General features: G+C 41.9%; 1 protein-coding gene across 1 annotated transcript in view; it reads right to left on the reverse strand.

Annotated features, from left to right (window-relative positions):
* Nucleotides 1–18133, reverse strand: part of CYB5R1 (cytochrome b5 reductase 1) — a 98279-nt gene that overhangs the window by 24027 nt on the left and 56119 nt on the right. Inside the window, exon 6 of the mRNA XM_075850599.1 lies at nt 15566–15651. Coding sequence (XP_075706714.1) covers nt 15566–15651 — 86 coding nt within the window. The remainder of the gene's footprint in view (nt 1–15565; nt 15652–18133) is intronic.

Raw genomic sequence — 18133 nt, forward strand, 5'->3', positions numbered from 1 at the left:
GGGCGTTCTCTTGTCTCTTGGGACATAAGGTATTCCAATTGAGCAAAACCTACCACTGTGCATCTTATACACAGTTTTCATACACTCCTTTTTGACTAGCGGAATGTGTTATTCACGACTTCATTAGAGGTATTTTAGTGGTATCTCCACCCTGTAAACTGTAGTTCTGGCATATTTGCCCTTAACAAACATGGCGTATTATGTTGCATTGACCCTAACACGACTGTGCGATTTGATGGGCCTCTGCTAGTGATGTAATCATGTCAGCTGTTGCGTCGCTGTGCATCGTCACGGCGAGTCAGATCACATGTGATAGCCTTACCCAATGGACAGATAGAGTTGGGGCATGTGCAGTTCGGTGTTTGTAACGCCGGAAATTTTAATTCCACACATGTTCTGTTCAGGATGTCCTTGTTTCTCCAGATTGGTGAGTGCCAGCTATTGTGTATTATAATGTGATTATTAATCAATATGCAATTAATGCATTACACAATTTTATAGGCACGTATGACACTCGTTGGAATTTTAAAGTTCTTCATACCATTTGTCAATGTTTGACTCTTGTACACATATATATAATATTTTGTTACACGGGGTATTTTTTTCAATATGAAGTGTATAATTGCTGCTATTTAGATGATTTGTTAATTGAGCTTTGTGCTCCCTATATATACCTGTGTGTGCTTTTCGCTAATTTCTTGAAAATGCTTCCATGGAGGAAGTGAAACGTTGCTGTGTTGGGTGAATAAATTTCATTTTTTGCTATTGAGTGCTGCTTCTTTGCTCGATTTTTTCTATATATATATATATATATATATATATATATATATATATATATATATATATATATATATTAATTCACTGTATTTACCGATACAAATAATTTGTGCTCCCACAAAACATGAAGAAATTGCCAATTCACTGAAGTGATATGAGTAAAATATATATCTTTATTTGGTAACTCTCTAAAAACAGGGGTACAATCACCACCGTGAAAAGCCCCACCGTGTGTGTTAAAAACGTATTAAACAAAATACTCCAGGTCCTGATTCAATTGTGAACCCTATATACCTGGATGTATCACAAAGATACAAAAATTGGAATCAGCGTTTGAACATTGGTGTAACAGTGGTTTAAACCCTCAGACACACAAGAGCCCGCGATTACCGCAACAAAAACTCCTAATGCTCAGGTACACAACAATGCCACTGTCTCCTACGCTCTAATTCCTCACTTGAAACCAACCCTACGCGTTTCAATATACTTACGAAAAAGGCTTACGATTTTGTTAATCAACAACAACAGCAGCACCAACAGTCTAATAGGGGTTCAAAAGAATCTGACCCCTCCACTTCTGAGAGTGAAACAACAGACTCTGAAAGAGTGGGTCCTTTCTTTGGGACTGGTGGTGGTAGACAGAAATATAGGGGAGGTGCCAGAGGTAGGAGTAGAGGCCGGGCTAGAGCTTCCTCCAATAGTGGCAGTAATTTTTTATCCAACAATCCCCCCATTTCCCGCTACATGCTGAGGGGACAAAAGGATTAATAAAGGGAAGAGGAACAGATAGGTTACAAATTATTAATTTATCTGAATATAATCTAAGTGCATCTGAGATCATGTTATTAGAGAGGGGGCTTTCATTTGTCCCCACAGTAAAATTTGATTCATTTACTTGGATCAAGGACTTAAATCTGTTTGCTCGCAAATTAAAGTGGATCAAGTTTTTTTAAACATCACAACCGCAAAAAATGTATGGAAATGGGTTTGGAAGAATCAGATCTGGAAGGCCTAGAAGCCCTGGAAGGGCTACTTGAGGAAGCAGGTAGAGCCCCAGGACTAGGGCCTTTTACCAATCTAAAAACCAAAAGTAGGAAGCTGCCACCAGTGGGAGATTTCACAAATGTGGATTTGTTTGTTGACATGGTGGGAGATGAAATTAGGGCCTTGAGTCAGGATATGAGGGGCATGGATAATAATCTGTCCTGGTCTGAACGAGTGGCTCTCACCACATTGGAAAAAAGACAAAATATCGTGTTGAAAGCATCCGATAAGGGTGAGAACATCGTGATTATGAGCAGAGATGACTATAAAAGAATGTGTGAGGACATTTTACTTAATCCTGACTGTTATACCATCTTAAAGGTCAATCCCACAGCACAGTTCAAGAAGGAACTGTTGGTTATTTTGCGTGATGCAAAGAGCAAGTCTCTGATCAGTGCTAGTGAATTTGACTTTTTATTTCCCCAATTTCCCACTATGGCATGTTTCTATAGCCTGCCCAAAATCCACAAGGGGTATCCTCCCTTACGTGGCAGACCCATTGTGTCAGGCATTAACAATTTAACCCAGAATGTGAGCGCATATATCGACCAAGTGTTGCGTCCATTTGTATTGGGCCTTACATCATACGTACGTGATACTATGGATGTTTTGAAACAAATTGAGGGTATCACATTAGAACACAACACATTTTTGGCCAGCCTGGACGTAGAGGCTTTGTATCCTTCCATCCCACATAGACTTGGCTGTGAAGCAGTGGAGTATTTCTTAAAATCAAGAGGGACTCAATTTGGGGCTCATAACCAGCTTGTCTTGCAACTGTTACACTTTGTGTTGGAGAGAAATGTATCGCATTTTCCATCAACAACGTGGTACAGCAATGGGGAGTCCGACTGCTCCCACTTATGCAAATTTATTTCTTGGCTGGTGGGAAGAGACAGTAGTATTTGGGGACAGGTTTGCTAAATGGACTTCATCAATAGGAATCTGGATCAGATATATTGACGACGTGTTGTTGTTTTGGAATTCAACAGAGGAGGAATTTAACACTTTTGTGGCAGCCCTTAATATAAATGATCTAGGGCTAAGGTTCACTTGTGAAATCAGTGATAAAGAACTATCCTTCTTGGACCTTAAGATTATTAAAACTAATGAAGGCACAATACGTACCAAAGTACATCGTAAGGAAACAGCTACCAACAGTTTCCTTCAATGGAATAGTTGCCACCCTTACCCCCTTAAACAAGGGATCCCTAGAGGCCAGTTTATGAGAGTACGCCGGAACTGTAGCACGATAGAGGATTTTGAGATACAGGCGCAGGACCTCACGAATAGACTAAAGGATAGGGGTTTCCCTAGGGGAGTAATCAGAAAGGCCTATGAAGGAGCAAGGGATGCAGATAGGCAGAATCTTCTTGTCCCTAGACCGCGAAAAGAAGAACGAGTCACGAGACTTATAGGCACTTATGATTCTAAACAAACTGAAATCATGAAAATCTTGAAAAGATACTGGCGTATCTTAAGTGCTGATGTAGACTTGGCGGATCATATCACACAGTGGCCTTCAGTAACGTTCCGTAGAGGCAAAAATATCAGGGACAGGGTGATGCAGAGTTGTTGTGATCCATCACACGTAAAGGAACTTGGTTGGATAGGCAGGTACCGGGCACACATAGATGTGGCAGTTGCAAAGCCTGTGATTTTATCCAAGGGGGAAAAAATTCAAAAGTGTTACAACGAAGGTGGAATATGATATCCGAGATTTTGTGAATTGTAAGACAGCAGGAGTGGTTTACCTAATTACTTGTCCATGCCCCTTGAATTATGTGGGCAAAACGATACGCCAGTTTCGGCGCCGAATTAGAGAACATGTTGGTGATGTTATAAATTTGAGAGACACCTCTATATCTAAACATGTACATGCTAAACATCAGGGCAGAGCAGAATGTCTTAAATTTCAGGCAATCGAACTAATACGTCCTCCTAAGCGGGGAGGGGACTGGGATAATCTCATTCTGCGAAAAGAAGCTAAATGGATCCACAGATTGGAGTGTGTACAGCCCAAGGGGTTAAACGAGCAGACAAACTATGCCTGTTTTATTTGAATATGCATTTCCATCAGTTGCATATTAGGAGTACTTTTAGGCAGATATACGGCCGTTGTGCCAAGTTCTTGTATAGCGCCTTGCATTATGCCATTAAAGCCAACAGACTTGGTGTTTGGTTTTGGCAAATGATTTGGGATTCCAATTGTGGTGGACATTGTATCACTCCTTCATGCAATGTGTATCTATAGGGATGGTGTTTTATCAATGGAAGTCCGTTTGTGGGCCTGGGCTGACCCGCAATATATACCCAAACTTATTATCGCTAAACTCCTTCCTCGACCAAAATGAGCTCCTGAGCGGCAATGAGGTGTTCTTACAGCCTCCACTGCGCCTGCGCGTTCGCTTGATGCTGTCAGTGAGACACTGGTGGTTACATGGTCAGGTATCACGAGCTTGGTGGGGGAGTGTGATAGGCTGGTAGGGAGTGCGCCGCCGAGGCCAGGGGGAGGAGTTACATGTATATAGTAACTCAGAGTCCCGTAGTGAAGCATGCCGCTGATATCTATGAGGGCATGCTTCCGTGGTGTACAGCAGAATATCTGCTGCTGAAGTAATATTGCTGGCATCTTGGCCAGACTTATCAAGCTACAGACCCCTGACGATAAGTATATTGAAACGCGTAGGGTTGGTTTCAAGTGAGGAATTAGAGCGTAGGAGACAGTGGCATTGTTGTGTACCTGAGCATTAGGAGTTTTTGTTGCGGTAATCGCGGGCTCTTGTGTGTCTGAGGGTTTAAACCACTGTTACACCAATGTTCAAACGCTGATTCCAATTTTTGTATCTTTGTGATACATCCAGGTATATAGGGTTCACAATTGAATCAGGACCTGGAGTATTTTGTTTAATACGTTTTTAACACACACGGTGGGGCTTTTCACGGTGGTGATTGTACCCCTGTTTTTAGAGAGTTACCAAATAAAGATATATATTTTACTCATATCACTTCAGTGAATATATATATATATATATATATATATATATATGTATATATATATAATATATATATATATAATATATAAAATCTATATTAGCGTCAGCGCTAGATTAGCGTTAGTGCTAGTTTAGCGTTAGTGCTAGATTAGCGTTAGTGCTAGATTAGCGTTAGTGCTAGTTTAGCGTTACTTTAGGTTTAGTGCTAGTTTAGCGTTACTTTAGGGTTAGGGCTAGTTTAGCGTTCGTGTTTAGGGCCGTTAGAATTTATTTTACGTATGTTATATAAAAAAAATATATATAATAATAATAATTTGTGTCATTTTTAGGTTTACTTTAGGGCTAGGACTTATAGGGCATATATATATATATATATATATATATATATATATATATATACAGTGAAGGAAATAAGTATTTGATCCCTTGCTGATTTTGTAAGTTTGCCCACTGTCAAAGTCATGAACAGTCTAGAATTTTTAGGCTAGGTTAATTTTACCAGTGAGAGATAGATTATATTAAAAAAAAAAATCAAATTGTCAAAATTATATATATTTATTTGCATTGTGCACAGAGAAATAAGTATTTGATCCCCTACCAACCATTAAGAGTTCAGCCTCCTCCAGACCAGTTACACACTCCAAATCAACTTGGTGCCTGCATTAAAGACAGCTGTCTTAAATGGTCACCTGTATAAAAGACTCCTGTCCACAGACTCAATTAATCAGTCTGACTCTAACCTCTACAACATGAGCAAGACCAAAGAGCTTTCTAAGGATGTCAGGGACAAGATCATAGACCTGCACAAGGCTGGAATGGGCTACAAAACCATAAGTAAGACGCTGGGTGAGAAGGAGACAACTGTTGGTGCAATAGTAAGAAAATGGAAGACATACAAAATGACTGTCAATCGACATCGATCTGGGGCTCCATGCAAAATCTCACCTCGTGGGGTATCCTTGATCCTGAGGAAGGTGAGAGCTCAGCCGAAAACTACACGTGGGGAACTTGTTAATGATGTCAAGGCAGCTGGGACCACAGTCACCAAGAAAACCATTGGTAACACATTACGCCGTAATGGATTAAAATCCTGCAGTGCCCGCAAGGTCCCCCTGCTCAAGAAGGCACATGTACAGGCCCGTCTGAAGTTTGCAAATGAACATCTGGATGATTCTGAGAGTGATTGGGAGAAGGTGCTGTGGTCAGATGAGACTAAAATTGAGCTTTTTGGCATTAACTCAACTCGCCATGTTTGGAGGAAGAGAAATGCTGCCTATGACCCAAAGAACACCGTCCCCACTGTCAAGCATGGAGGTGGAAACATTATGTTTTGGGAGTGTTTTTCTGCTAAGGGCACAGGACTACTTCACCTCATCAATGGGAGAATGGATGGAGCCATGTACCGTCAAATCCTGAGTGACAACCTCCTTCCCTCCACCAGGACATTAAAAATGGCTCGTGGCTGGGTCTTCCAGCACGACAATGACCCGAAACATACAGCCAAGGCAACAAAGGAGTGGCTCAAAAAGAAGCACATTAAGGTCATGGAGTGGCCTAGCCAGTCTCCAGACCTTAATCCCATCGAAAACTTATGGAGGGAGCTGAAGATCCGAGTTGCCAAGCGACAGCCTCGAAATCTTAATGATTTACAGATGATCTGCAAAGAGGAGTGGGCCAAAATTCCATCTAACATGTGTGCAAACCTCATCATCAACTACAAAAAATGTCTGACTGCTGTGCTTGCCAACAAGGGTTTTGCCACCAAGTATTAAGTCTTGTTTGCCAAAGGGATCAAATACTTATTTCTCTGTGCACAATGCAAATAAATATATATAATTTTGACAATGTGATTTTCTTTTTTTTTAAATATAATCTATCTCTCACTGGTAAAATTAACCTAGCCCAAAAATTCTAGACTGTTCATGTCTTTGACAGTGGGCAAACTTACAAAATCAGCAAGGGATCAAATACTTATTTCCTTCACTGTATATATATATATATATATATATATATATATATATATATACACATATCTATAAATATGTCTCAGCGTATGTACAGCGCGGAGCAAGCCTACGCCTTGCTATGTTCCGACAGTCCTGAAAGCGAAACAGACACCGCTTCAGAATTTGTTCCCGACAGTGACGATTCTAATTCTACCGCTGAACCCCATAGTCCTATGGTGGTAGATACGTCAGTCGCTGTAGAGGTGTCAAGTGCAGGGCCGAGTGTTGCAGTCCCTCCCGTGATGTGGGATCCTGCACTATCATTTTCCCCCCAAGTACCCCAATTTGAAGCGACTCCAGGAATTAGTGTTGACGTCCAAAATTTTACCCCCTATAATTTTTTTCATTTATTTGTATGCGATACGGTCCTAGACTTGATAGTCCAGCAGACTAATCTGTATGCTAGGCAGTTTGTTCTGCAAAAGCCTGCATCTATGTACTCCAGAATGTGGAACCTCACAAGTGTCCCAGAAATAAAAAAATTTTTAGGCATTACCCTCAATATGGGTTTGGTTAAAAAACCATCTGTCCGGTCCTACTGGACTTCTAGTGCTGTCCACGCTACCCCTGTATTTGCAGCAGTGATGTCCAGAAACCGCTATGAGGCCCTAATGCGATTCATGCATTTTACTGACAATTCCCAAGTCCCCCCAAGAAGTGACCCAGCCTATGATTGGCTTAATAAATTAAGGCCATTAATCACCCTTCTAAGTGATTTATTTCTAAAGTTGTATACCCCTGATAAAAATTTGTCTGTAGATGAATCGCTCATGAGCTTCAAAGGCCATGTTTCCTTTCGTCAATTCATCCCTTCCAAACGAGCCAGATATGGGGTGAAATTGTACAAAGTGTGCGAGAGCACAACGGGTTACACCTGCGGTTTCAAAATATATGAAGGCAGGGACCGCCAAATTCATACCCCAGGCTGCCCAGAAACTATTGGCACCTCTGGCAAAATTGTGTGGAACCTAATGGAGCCATTTCTGCACAAGGGGTACCACGTCTATACAGACAATTTTTATACAAGCGTTGCCCTTTATAAAGCCCTTCATGCTGCAAATACAGGGGCCTGTGGGACAGTACGGAAGAACAGAGTGGGACTCCCACAACAGTTGGTGTCCAGGCGTTTGGGAAAAGGAACATCCATGGCCCTTGCAAGTGAGGAATTACTTGCAGTGAAGTGGGCCGACAAGAAAGATGTCTACATGCTGTCCACCGTACACACGGACACCACTGTGGCAATTACGGAGAGGGGGCTACCACTGCAAAGCAGAAACCTGTCCGTGTAACAGACTATAACAAATTTATGGGGGGTGTAGACCTTTTCGACCAGGTGCTTCAGCCTTACCTGGTGAAGCGCAAAAATAAGGCCTGGTACAAAAAGTTAGCAATCTACCTCTTCCAGGTTGCTATCTATAACAGTTTTGTTATTTTCAAAAAAGCCCAAGGAACGCTCACTTTTCTTCAATTTCAGGAGAAGGTCATTGAGCATCTCCTTTTTGAGTCCACTATACCTGCAGAATCCTGCGAATCTGAGGATGTGCGCAGGCTTTCAGAGCGCCACTTTTTACACCCTATTCCTTCCACTGAGACCCAAAAATATCCCCAAAGAAGGTGTCGGGTATGTAGCAAGCATGGCAGGAGGAGGGATACCCGCTTTTATTGCCCCATGTGTCCATCAAAACCAGCCCTTTGTGACTAGCCCTGTTTCGAAACCTTTCACACGGTTGCAAATTACTAGAATTTAACACCAAAAAAAATAAAAATGGGTGGGGGGTCTTTTTAGGGAGTCAATTTCTTTATATTTTCTTTTTAGTTTGTGGGCTTTCCAAGTACGGATTATTTCTTGTGGGAGAGGTTGTAGAGCACATTTTTTTCAGATCGTGAAACTAATTTTACCCCTTATGATTTTTTTTATTTATTTGTGGGTGATCAAGTGCTAGAATTAATTGTCCAGTACAAAATCCCACATCCACAATTTTTTTATTTTGACTGTTCTTATGACTATGTCCTGCCACATACAGCTGTTACATTCCTAATTCTGTACCGTGATACGGGCATGATCTTTTTTTTATTTGGAGGATCTCTAATAATCGAGCTGTTCCTCATCAATACACCATCATGGGCTTTGTTACAGTTCTTCTGGAAATACTGACATCATTTTGGGGATTAGTGATCCTTTACTGTTCCTATAGATGGTTTTGGACACTGTCCCTTTATATATTCTGTAGGTGATTGGTTGTTTTGTGCACATAGCGGTTCCTATCTTGCCGGGCAGGGGCCTGTTATGGTGTACCGCGTCACTTGGCACATTCGTCCCTCATAAGGATTGATGGAGCTAAAGAGACGTTGTACAACCAGTCACTGAAAAAAACAAAACCTTGTCATCGCAGCCCTGCAGGTGTTCTTCTATCTAGTCAATAGACTCGAGTTTGCAACATAGTTGGATACATTTTCCTCCATTTGTTTGAAGATATTGCCCGTCACTCCAGTACAGTTTATTTTTTCCTCTCTGACTGATTTTATATTAGGACAGAATTCTGTCCACAATGACATCATAATGGCACCAACTGCTTCTTCAGCAAGACATAGTCATAAGTACAGGCAAATATGTCTATAGCAACATGTATCCATTATGAATACACGGCTTCACTTCTCTTCTGTATGCCGCACAAATTTATTAATGTGGCATATTTCTAACAAAATAACCTTCTACCACATCTCCTCTATTTCATGTGGAAACGTAATAAGAGTTTGAAGAAAACATTATATACCCATAGTGTCTGAAATGATACCCATTATTTCCTCCTTTAAAAATTTTTGGTCCGCATGCTCACTACACCACTAGATGAATACCTTTTAGGGGTTTAGTTTTTAAAATGGGGTCACTTCTGCGTGTTTTTTTTTTTGCTCAGGCAGCTCAATGCCTCTAAATGCATGATATGAGGCCTAGAATTTATTCAATTGTGCCCTGAAAGCCAAAGGGTGCTCCCTCTCTTTTTGGCCCAGCCACACGTCTAATAAGATGATTGGGGCAACAATGGGAGTATTTTTGAAAACAGGAGAAACCGGGTGATAGATTTTGGGGTGTGTTTCTTCATTCTCATGGTCGCCTTACAAAGAAATCGGTCTTCAAACTGACACTTTTATGAAAAAAGTTTTAAATTTTTTTTCACCTGCTATTTATTAAATTTAGCAAAAAACTGTGGGGTCAAAATACTTACTATACCCCTAGGTAAATACCTTAAGGGGTCTAGTTTTCTAAATGGGGTCATTTATGGGGCGTTTCTATCGTTCTGGCAGCTCAAAACCTCTCCAAATGTACAGTGGGGCCTAAAACATTTTCAAGCAAAATATGAGTCCTGAAAGCCTCCGGGTGCTCCCTCCCTTTCGGGCCCTGCCGTGTGTCCAGGCAACGCATTAGGGTCACAATGGGGGCATTTTTGAAAACAGGAGAAACAGGGTGATAGATTTTGGGGTGTGTTTCTTTATTCTCATGGTTGCTTTACAAAGAGATCGGTCTTCAAAGTGATACTTTTATATAAAAAGTGATTTTTTTTTAAATTTTACCTGCTATGCATTAAATTTAGCAAAAAACTGTGGGGTCAAAATACTCACTACACCCCTAGATAAATACCTTAAGGGGTCTAGTTTTCTAAATGGGGTCGTTTATGGGGAGTTTCTATCGTTCTGGTAGTTCAAAACCTCTCCAAATGTACAGTGGGGCCTAAAACATTTTCAAGCAAAATATGAGTCCTGAAAGCCTCCGGGTGCTCCCTCCCTTTCGGGCCCTGCCGTGTGTCCAGGCAATGCATTAGGGTCACAATGGGGGCATTTTTGAAAACAGGAGAAACAAGGTGATAGATTTTGGGGTGTGTTTCTTAATTCTCATGGTCGCTTTACAAAGAAATCGGTCTTCAAAGTGATACTTTTATGAAAAAAGTGAAATTATATTTTTTTATGCCTGCTTTGCATGAATTCTTACAAAAAAACTGTGGCGTCAAAATACTTACAACACCCCTTAATAAGTACCTTAAGGGGTGTAGTTTTCAAAATGGGGTCACTTGTGGGGTTTCCACCATTCTGACACCTATGAGCCTCTGAAAACCTGGCTTGGTGCAGGAAAACAAAATGTAAAAATGTATAAAATTATTACTAAACTTCTAAGTCTTCTAAATTGCTCAAAAATTATTATTTTTTTTCAAAAGTGCTGCCAAAATAAAGTAAAGAGATGGAAATATATATTTAATAAAAAAAATTGTGCAGTATGTATGTACATATGTGACCTATTGCAGTTAAAAATAGGGAAAAATTATAATTTTTACAAAATTTCTTCAATTTTTTTATTTTTTAATTAATTTCCGCAAATCGTATCAGCCTACTTTTACCACTAAAATAAAGTACAACATGTGACGAAAAAACAATGTCAGAATTACTTGGATATTCAAAACTTTCACAGAGTTATTCTCTGATAAAGTCACACATACCAGATTTGACAAATTTGGCTTGGTCATTAAGGTCCAAACAAGCTTGGTTACTAAGGGGTTAAAGAGGCTCTGTCACCAGATTTTGCAACCCCTATCTGCTATTGCAGCAGATAGGCGCTGCAATGTAGATTACAGTAACGTTTTTATTTTTAAAAAACGAGCATTTTTGGCCAAGTTATGACCATTTTCGTATTTATGCAAATGAGGCTTGCAAAAGTACAACTGGGCGTGTTGAAAAGTAAAAGTACAACTGGGCGTGTATTATGTGCGTACATCGGGGCGTGTTTACTACTTTTACTAGCTGGGCTTTCTGATGAGAAGTATCATCCACTTCTCTTCAGAACGCCCAGCTTCTGGCAGTGCAGATCTGTGACGTCACTCACAGGTCCTGCATCGTGTCGGCACCAGAGGCTACAGATGATTCTGCAGCAGCATCAGCATTTGCAGGTAAGTAGCTACATGGACTTACCTGCAAACGCCGATGCTGCTGCAGAATCATCTGTAGGCGCTGCAATGTAGATAACTGCAAAGTTTTGTTTTGAAAAATGATCATTTTTGCCCAAGTTATGAGCAATTTTATATTTATGCAAATGAGCTTTTCAATGGACAACTGGGAGTGTTTTCTCGTTTTTTCCAACTGGGCGTGTATTGTGTTTTTACCAACTGGGCGTGTATTGTGTTTTTACCAACTGGGCGTGGTGAATAGAAGTGTATGAAGCTGACAAATCAGCATCAAACACTTCTCATCGTTCCCACCCAGCTTCTTTCAGTGCAGACATACAGCGTGACATCACCCACAGGTCCTTCAACATTGTCGTCAGACAAAGAAGATACATCGGCTCCAGGCGTCCAAAAGGTTAATATGCTCATCTCTAGGGAGTTTGCTATGCTTACCTACACATACCCTGAACTGTACCCTCTGACCCCTGGAGCTGATGTGTCTTCTCTCTTCCGACGCCAAGGTTTAAGGACCTGTGGGTGACGTCATCATTCCCAGCCAGCTTCTTTCACTGCTGACACACAGCGTGACGTCACCCACAGTTCCTTCAACCTTGGCGTCGGAAGAGAGAAGACACATCAGCTCCAGGCTGACAATTTTGCACAATTTTTATTTCAATTTTTGTAGGGCGAAGTGACCAATAAACAGAAATTCTGTAATTGTTTTTTACGTGTTTTTTTTTACGCCGTTCACCGGGTGGAATAAATAACATAATATTTTTATAGTTTCAGCCGTTACGGTCGCGCCGATACCAAATATGTATGTTTTATTTTTTCAATAATAAAGGACTTTATAAGGAAAAAAGGGCGATTGTGTTTTATTTTATTACTTGAAACTTTTATTATATTTTGTACAACTTTGTTTTTTACTTTTTTTCTTTATACTTTTTTTTACACTTTTCTTTAGTCCCACTAGGGGACTTAAAGGTCCAACTGTCAGATTTTTTTTCTAATACATTGCACTACCTATGTAGTGCAATGTATTAGATCTGTCAGTCATTCACTGACAGCAAGCCGATTAGGCTCACCTCCAGGCGGGGCCTAATCGGCTTCCGTAATGGCAGAGCAGGAGGCCATTGTCAGGTCTGCTGTTGTCATAGTAGCAGTCAGCAGCCCTGCGATTGCAGGGCAGAGCTGCCGATTTGCTGACAACCACAAAGATGCAGCGATCGCTTTCGATCGCTGCATCTAAGGGGTTATAATGACAGGGATGGGAGCTAGCTCCAGTTCCTGCCGTTACAGGTGTATGTCAGCTGGAAAATACAGCTAACACCCACCGCTGATGACGCCGGCTCTTCTACTGATCCGGCTCCATCTTGCCGGCGGCTACGGAAGCCTTTTAGGCTCCGCCTCCGGGCAGGGGCTGGACGTTTTCCATACAAGTCAGAACGGGAGGCCACTATTAGGTCTCCGGTTGGCATTGCAGCCACCGACACCCTGGCGAATTCATTGCTGGGGTGCCGATGAGCTGCAAGCACCTTAAATGCAGCGATTGCTTTTGACCGCTGAATTTAAGGTTTTAATGGCGGGGATCGAAAATAACTTTGGTCCCCGCCATTACAGCAGGGTGTCAGCTGGATGATACAGCTGACATCCGGGGATGATGGCACCGACTCAGCTTCTGAGCCGGTGCCATCCATTTGTCGTAAGTATACAACATTTTGCGGGAAGCACTGGCTTTCCATGGCCTATACTTACGACAAATGTCGGGAAGGGGTTAAAATGAGAATAATTTTAGAAAAATAGAGAAACAAAAGCATACAGTGCATTTGGAAAGTCTTTAGACACTTTCACTTTTCTTACATTTTGTTATGTTTAGGCCTTCATTCAATTCAAGTTTTTCCCCATCATTCTGCATTCAATACCCCATAATGACAAAGTGAAAACAGAATTTTAGAAATGTTTGCAAATTCATTAAAGATGAAAAATTAAGGGCATGACCACACGTGGCGGATTTCCTCCGCAACTGTCCGCATCAATGCCGCACAAAATCTGCGTTGCAGATTCTGCTGCGGATCTGCACAAAATGTGCAGTAAATTGATGCGGACTAGCTGCTGCGGACTGCGGTAAAAGTACTTCCCTTCTCCCTATCAGTGCAGGATAGAGAGAAGGGACAGCACTTTCCCTTGTGAAAGTCAAAGAAATTCATACTTACCGCCCGTTGTCTTGGTGACGCGTCCCTCCTTCGGCATCCAGCCCGATCTCCCTGGATGACGCGGCAGTCCATGTGACCGCTGCAGCCTGTTATTAGCCTGTGATTGGCTGCAGCCGTCACTTAGACTGAAACGTCATCCTGGGAGGCCGGACTGGAGACAGAAGCAGGGAGTTCTCGGTAAGTATGAACTTCATTTTTTTTTACAGATACATGTATATTGGGATCGGTAGTCACTGTCCCGGGTGCAGAAACAGTTACTGCCGATCGCTTAACTCTTTCAGCACCCTGGACAGTGACTATTTACTGACGTCTCCTAGCAACGCTCCCGTCATTACGGGAGCCCCATTGACTTCCTCAGTCTGGCTGTAGACCTAGAAATACATAGGTCCAGCCAGAATGAAGAAATGTCAAGTTAAAAAAGCAAGACGGATCCGCAGCACACATAACATGTGCATGACAGCTGCGGACTTCATTGCGGAAATTAGAATCTCCATTGAAGTCAATGGAGAAATTCCGCCATGAGTCCGCCACTGCTCCGCAACAGACAGAGCATGCTGCGGACATCAAATTCCGCTCCGCAGCCTATGCTCCGCAGCAGAATTTTACGCCTCGTCTAAACGAACACTGCTAAATTAAAGTGTAAGTCAATGGACAAACGGCTCCGCTGCGGATTAACGCTGCGGAGTGTCCGCAGCGGAATTTAAGTGAAATTCCGCCACGTGTGAACCCAGCCTAAAGATTTATTCTTGCTAAAAACTGCGTCTTATAGTCCGAAAAATATGGCATGTCAATGCAATATTTTAGTTTTTCCTTTTCAAAAATTAGCAAAGATTACTAACATTCTGTTTTCTCTTTGTTATTATAGGGTATTGAGTGCAGCTTGATGGGGAAAAACGTTTTATTTTTATTTTAGCACAAGGCCTCAACATAACAAAATGTGAAAAATTGAAAGGGTCTGAAGACTTTCCGAATGCATTGTATATACAAGAGTGGCAACTTTTACACTCTAGCTTATTTAAACATATTGGGGAAGATTTGTCTTAACTAATGCAAGTGAAAAGCAATCAATCAGGGCACAGTTATATCGGCCTCCGAAAACAGAATCTGATTGGTTGTTTTGGGCAAGTCCTCCACTTTTTCTTAACATTAGTTTTCATAAATCTCCCGCAGTGTCTCTTTATGTAGAAATTGGTGGAGATTTATTAATAGTGTCCTAAATATAGACAGGATAAAACTAGACTAAACAGATAGAAGCGGTGTCAAATTAATCACAGTGGCACACCCTGTATGATAAAATGAAAAGTGTGCTCTTCTTTACACCACAACTTGGCTAGCGTACATTACTCCAATACTTTGCGCCAAAAGAATGGCGCATGCCATTAATAAATCTGGTGCATTTTATATCTCCTCTTAGCCATACCCCTTTTTCTATATACTTTTCAAAACTGTCGCAGTGAGGTGTAAAAAGTGACACATAGTAAATATGACGCACAGCGTATACATCCAATTTTTTGTGCAGTTTGAGCGAGAATTCTGAATCATTTTGCTTTGTAAATCTCCCTCACAGCATTTAGAACAATGAGTGTCTGTGTTTCACTCACCTTATTGGCAAACAGTAAAAAACACTTTGTTTCATCTTCTGGGTCATTTAGTATAGCTTGAATTAGTTGAAGCATTGGGGTAAGACCTGTAAAACCATTAAAATATACATGTACTTTAGATGTTAGTGTTCTTTTACATTTTCTTTTTTCTATATTCCAAATTCTTTACTTACGTAATCAGGGCTAGAGTCAGCACCCGGCGTACCCGGGCAAGTGCAGGGGCCCCCTACCCTTCGGGGGGATCACTCGGCCACCGAGTGCTGACACTGCCGTCATGGCTCCTCCAGGAGTGGAATCCCCAGCCAGAGTGTTGCTGACGAGATTCTGCTGCTAAAGGGAGCCCCTGTCTAGGAGGCGGCATAACTACCGCTGTAGCAGCCATAGCGGCTGCTAGGGGACCGGCTGCATGAGCGGGCCCGTGCCCCCCGCTGTCACGGCTCCCCTATTCCCAGTGGCCCCGCTAGCAGTCGCTATACACGTTGTGCCTCATGACGTACACACTATCCCTCCATGTTTCACTCACTTGCACCCCATTATCCATTTATTTCTATTGAGGCACTTCACTCATTACTGCCCCCTATATTTCACTTATAGTATTACACTTGCACACACACTATTCATTTATTATTTCTGACTACACATCCCATGCACCACACACCACTCCCCTCAAGACTAGTGGGAGTGGCTATTATTATTTAAAGCACCTGCTCGCCCTTTCATCAGCGTTTCTGACCTGGCTGTGTCCATTTGTAAGTATGGCCTTTTTCGGTGTTTTTGTATATGTCCCTGTGTTTTTATCGGTTCTGTTTGTGCATCAGGAACGTTCTGTTCCAGTTTAGGAGTTAGGGACTCGCAAGTCTGGGGATCCTTGTCGTGGATTGCGAGCTTGCGTCCTTTTGGCCAAAATGATTACCAATACCCCAGGTATTTTTCATTATTATGTATATTCGCTTCTCTTGGACACAGCCGGGTCTTTGATGCTGGGAGAGCATGGTGTGTTGTTGTTTGGCATAGCAAGCAGGGTAGCCCGCTCTATGAATTATCAAGGCGTCACAAATAGGCTTCTACCTGGCTATACACGTTGTGCCTCATGACGTACACACTATCCCTCCATGTTTCACTCACTTGCACCCCATTATCCATTTATTTCTATTGAGGCACTTCACTCATTACTGCCCCCTATATTTCACTTATAGTATTACACTTGCACACACACTATTCATTTATTATTTCTGACTACACATCCCATGCACCACACACCACTCCCCTCAAGACTAGTGGGAGTGGCTATTATTATTTAAAGCACCTGCTCGCCCTTTCATCAGCGTTTCTGACCTGGCTGTGTCCATTTGTAAGTATGGCCTTTTTCGGTGTTTTTGTATATGTCCCTGTGTTTTTATCGGTTCTGTTTGTGCATCAGGAACGTTCTGTTCCAGTTTAGGAGTTAGGGACTCGCAAGTCTGGGGATCCTTGTCGTGGATTGCGAGCTTGCGTCCTTTTGGCCAAAATGATTACCAATACCCCAGGTATTTTTCATTATTATGTATATTCGCTTCTCTTGGACACAGCCGGGTCTTTGATGCTGGGAGAGCATGGTGTGTTGTTGTTTGGCATAGCAAGCAGGGTAGCCCGCTCTATGAATTATCAAGGCGTCACAAATAGGCTTCTACCTGGCTATACACGTTGTGCCTCATGACGTACACACTATCCCTCCATGTTTCACTCACTTGCACCCCATTATCCATTTATTTCTATTGAGGCACTTCACTCATTACTGCCCCCTATATTTCACTTATAGTATTACACTTGCACACACACTATTCATTTATTATTTCTGACTACACATCCCATGCACCACACACCACTCCCCTCAAGACTAGTGGGAGTGGCTATTATTATTTAAAGCACCTGCTCGCCCTTTCATCAGCGTTTCTGACCTGGCTGTGTCCATTTGTAAGTATGGCCTTTTTCGGTGTTTTTGTATATGTCCCTGTGTTTTTATCGGTTCTGTTTGTGCATCAGGAACGTTCTGTTCCAGTTTAGGAGTTAGGGACTCGCAAGTCTGGGGATCCTTGTCGTGGATTGCGAGCTTGCGTCCTTTTGGCCAAAATGATTACCAATACCCCAGGTATTTTTCATTATTATGTATATTCGCTTCTCTTGGACACAGCCGGGTCTTTGATGCTGGGAGAGCATGGTGTGTTGTTGTTTGGCATAGCAAGCAGGGTAGCCCGCTCTATGAATTATCAAGGCGTCACAAATAGGCTTCTACCTGGCTATACACGTTGTGCCTCATGACGTACACACTATCCCTCCATGTTTCACTCACTTGCACCCCATTATCCATTTATTTCTATTGAGGCACTTCACTCATTACTGCCCCCTATATTTCACTTATAGTATTACACTTGCACACACACTATTCATTTATTATTTCTGACTACACATCCCATGCACCACACACCACTCCCCTCAAGACTAGTGGGAGTGGCTATTATTATTTAAAGCACCTGCTCGCCCTTTCATCAGCGTTTCTGACCTGGCTGTGTCCATTTGTAAGTATGGCCT

The sequence above is a fragment of the Rhinoderma darwinii genome, chromosome 2, assembly GCF_050947455.1.
Source record: "Rhinoderma darwinii isolate aRhiDar2 chromosome 2, aRhiDar2.hap1, whole genome shotgun sequence".
Classification (NCBI taxonomy): Eukaryota; Metazoa; Chordata; class Amphibia; order Anura; family Rhinodermatidae; genus Rhinoderma; species Rhinoderma darwinii.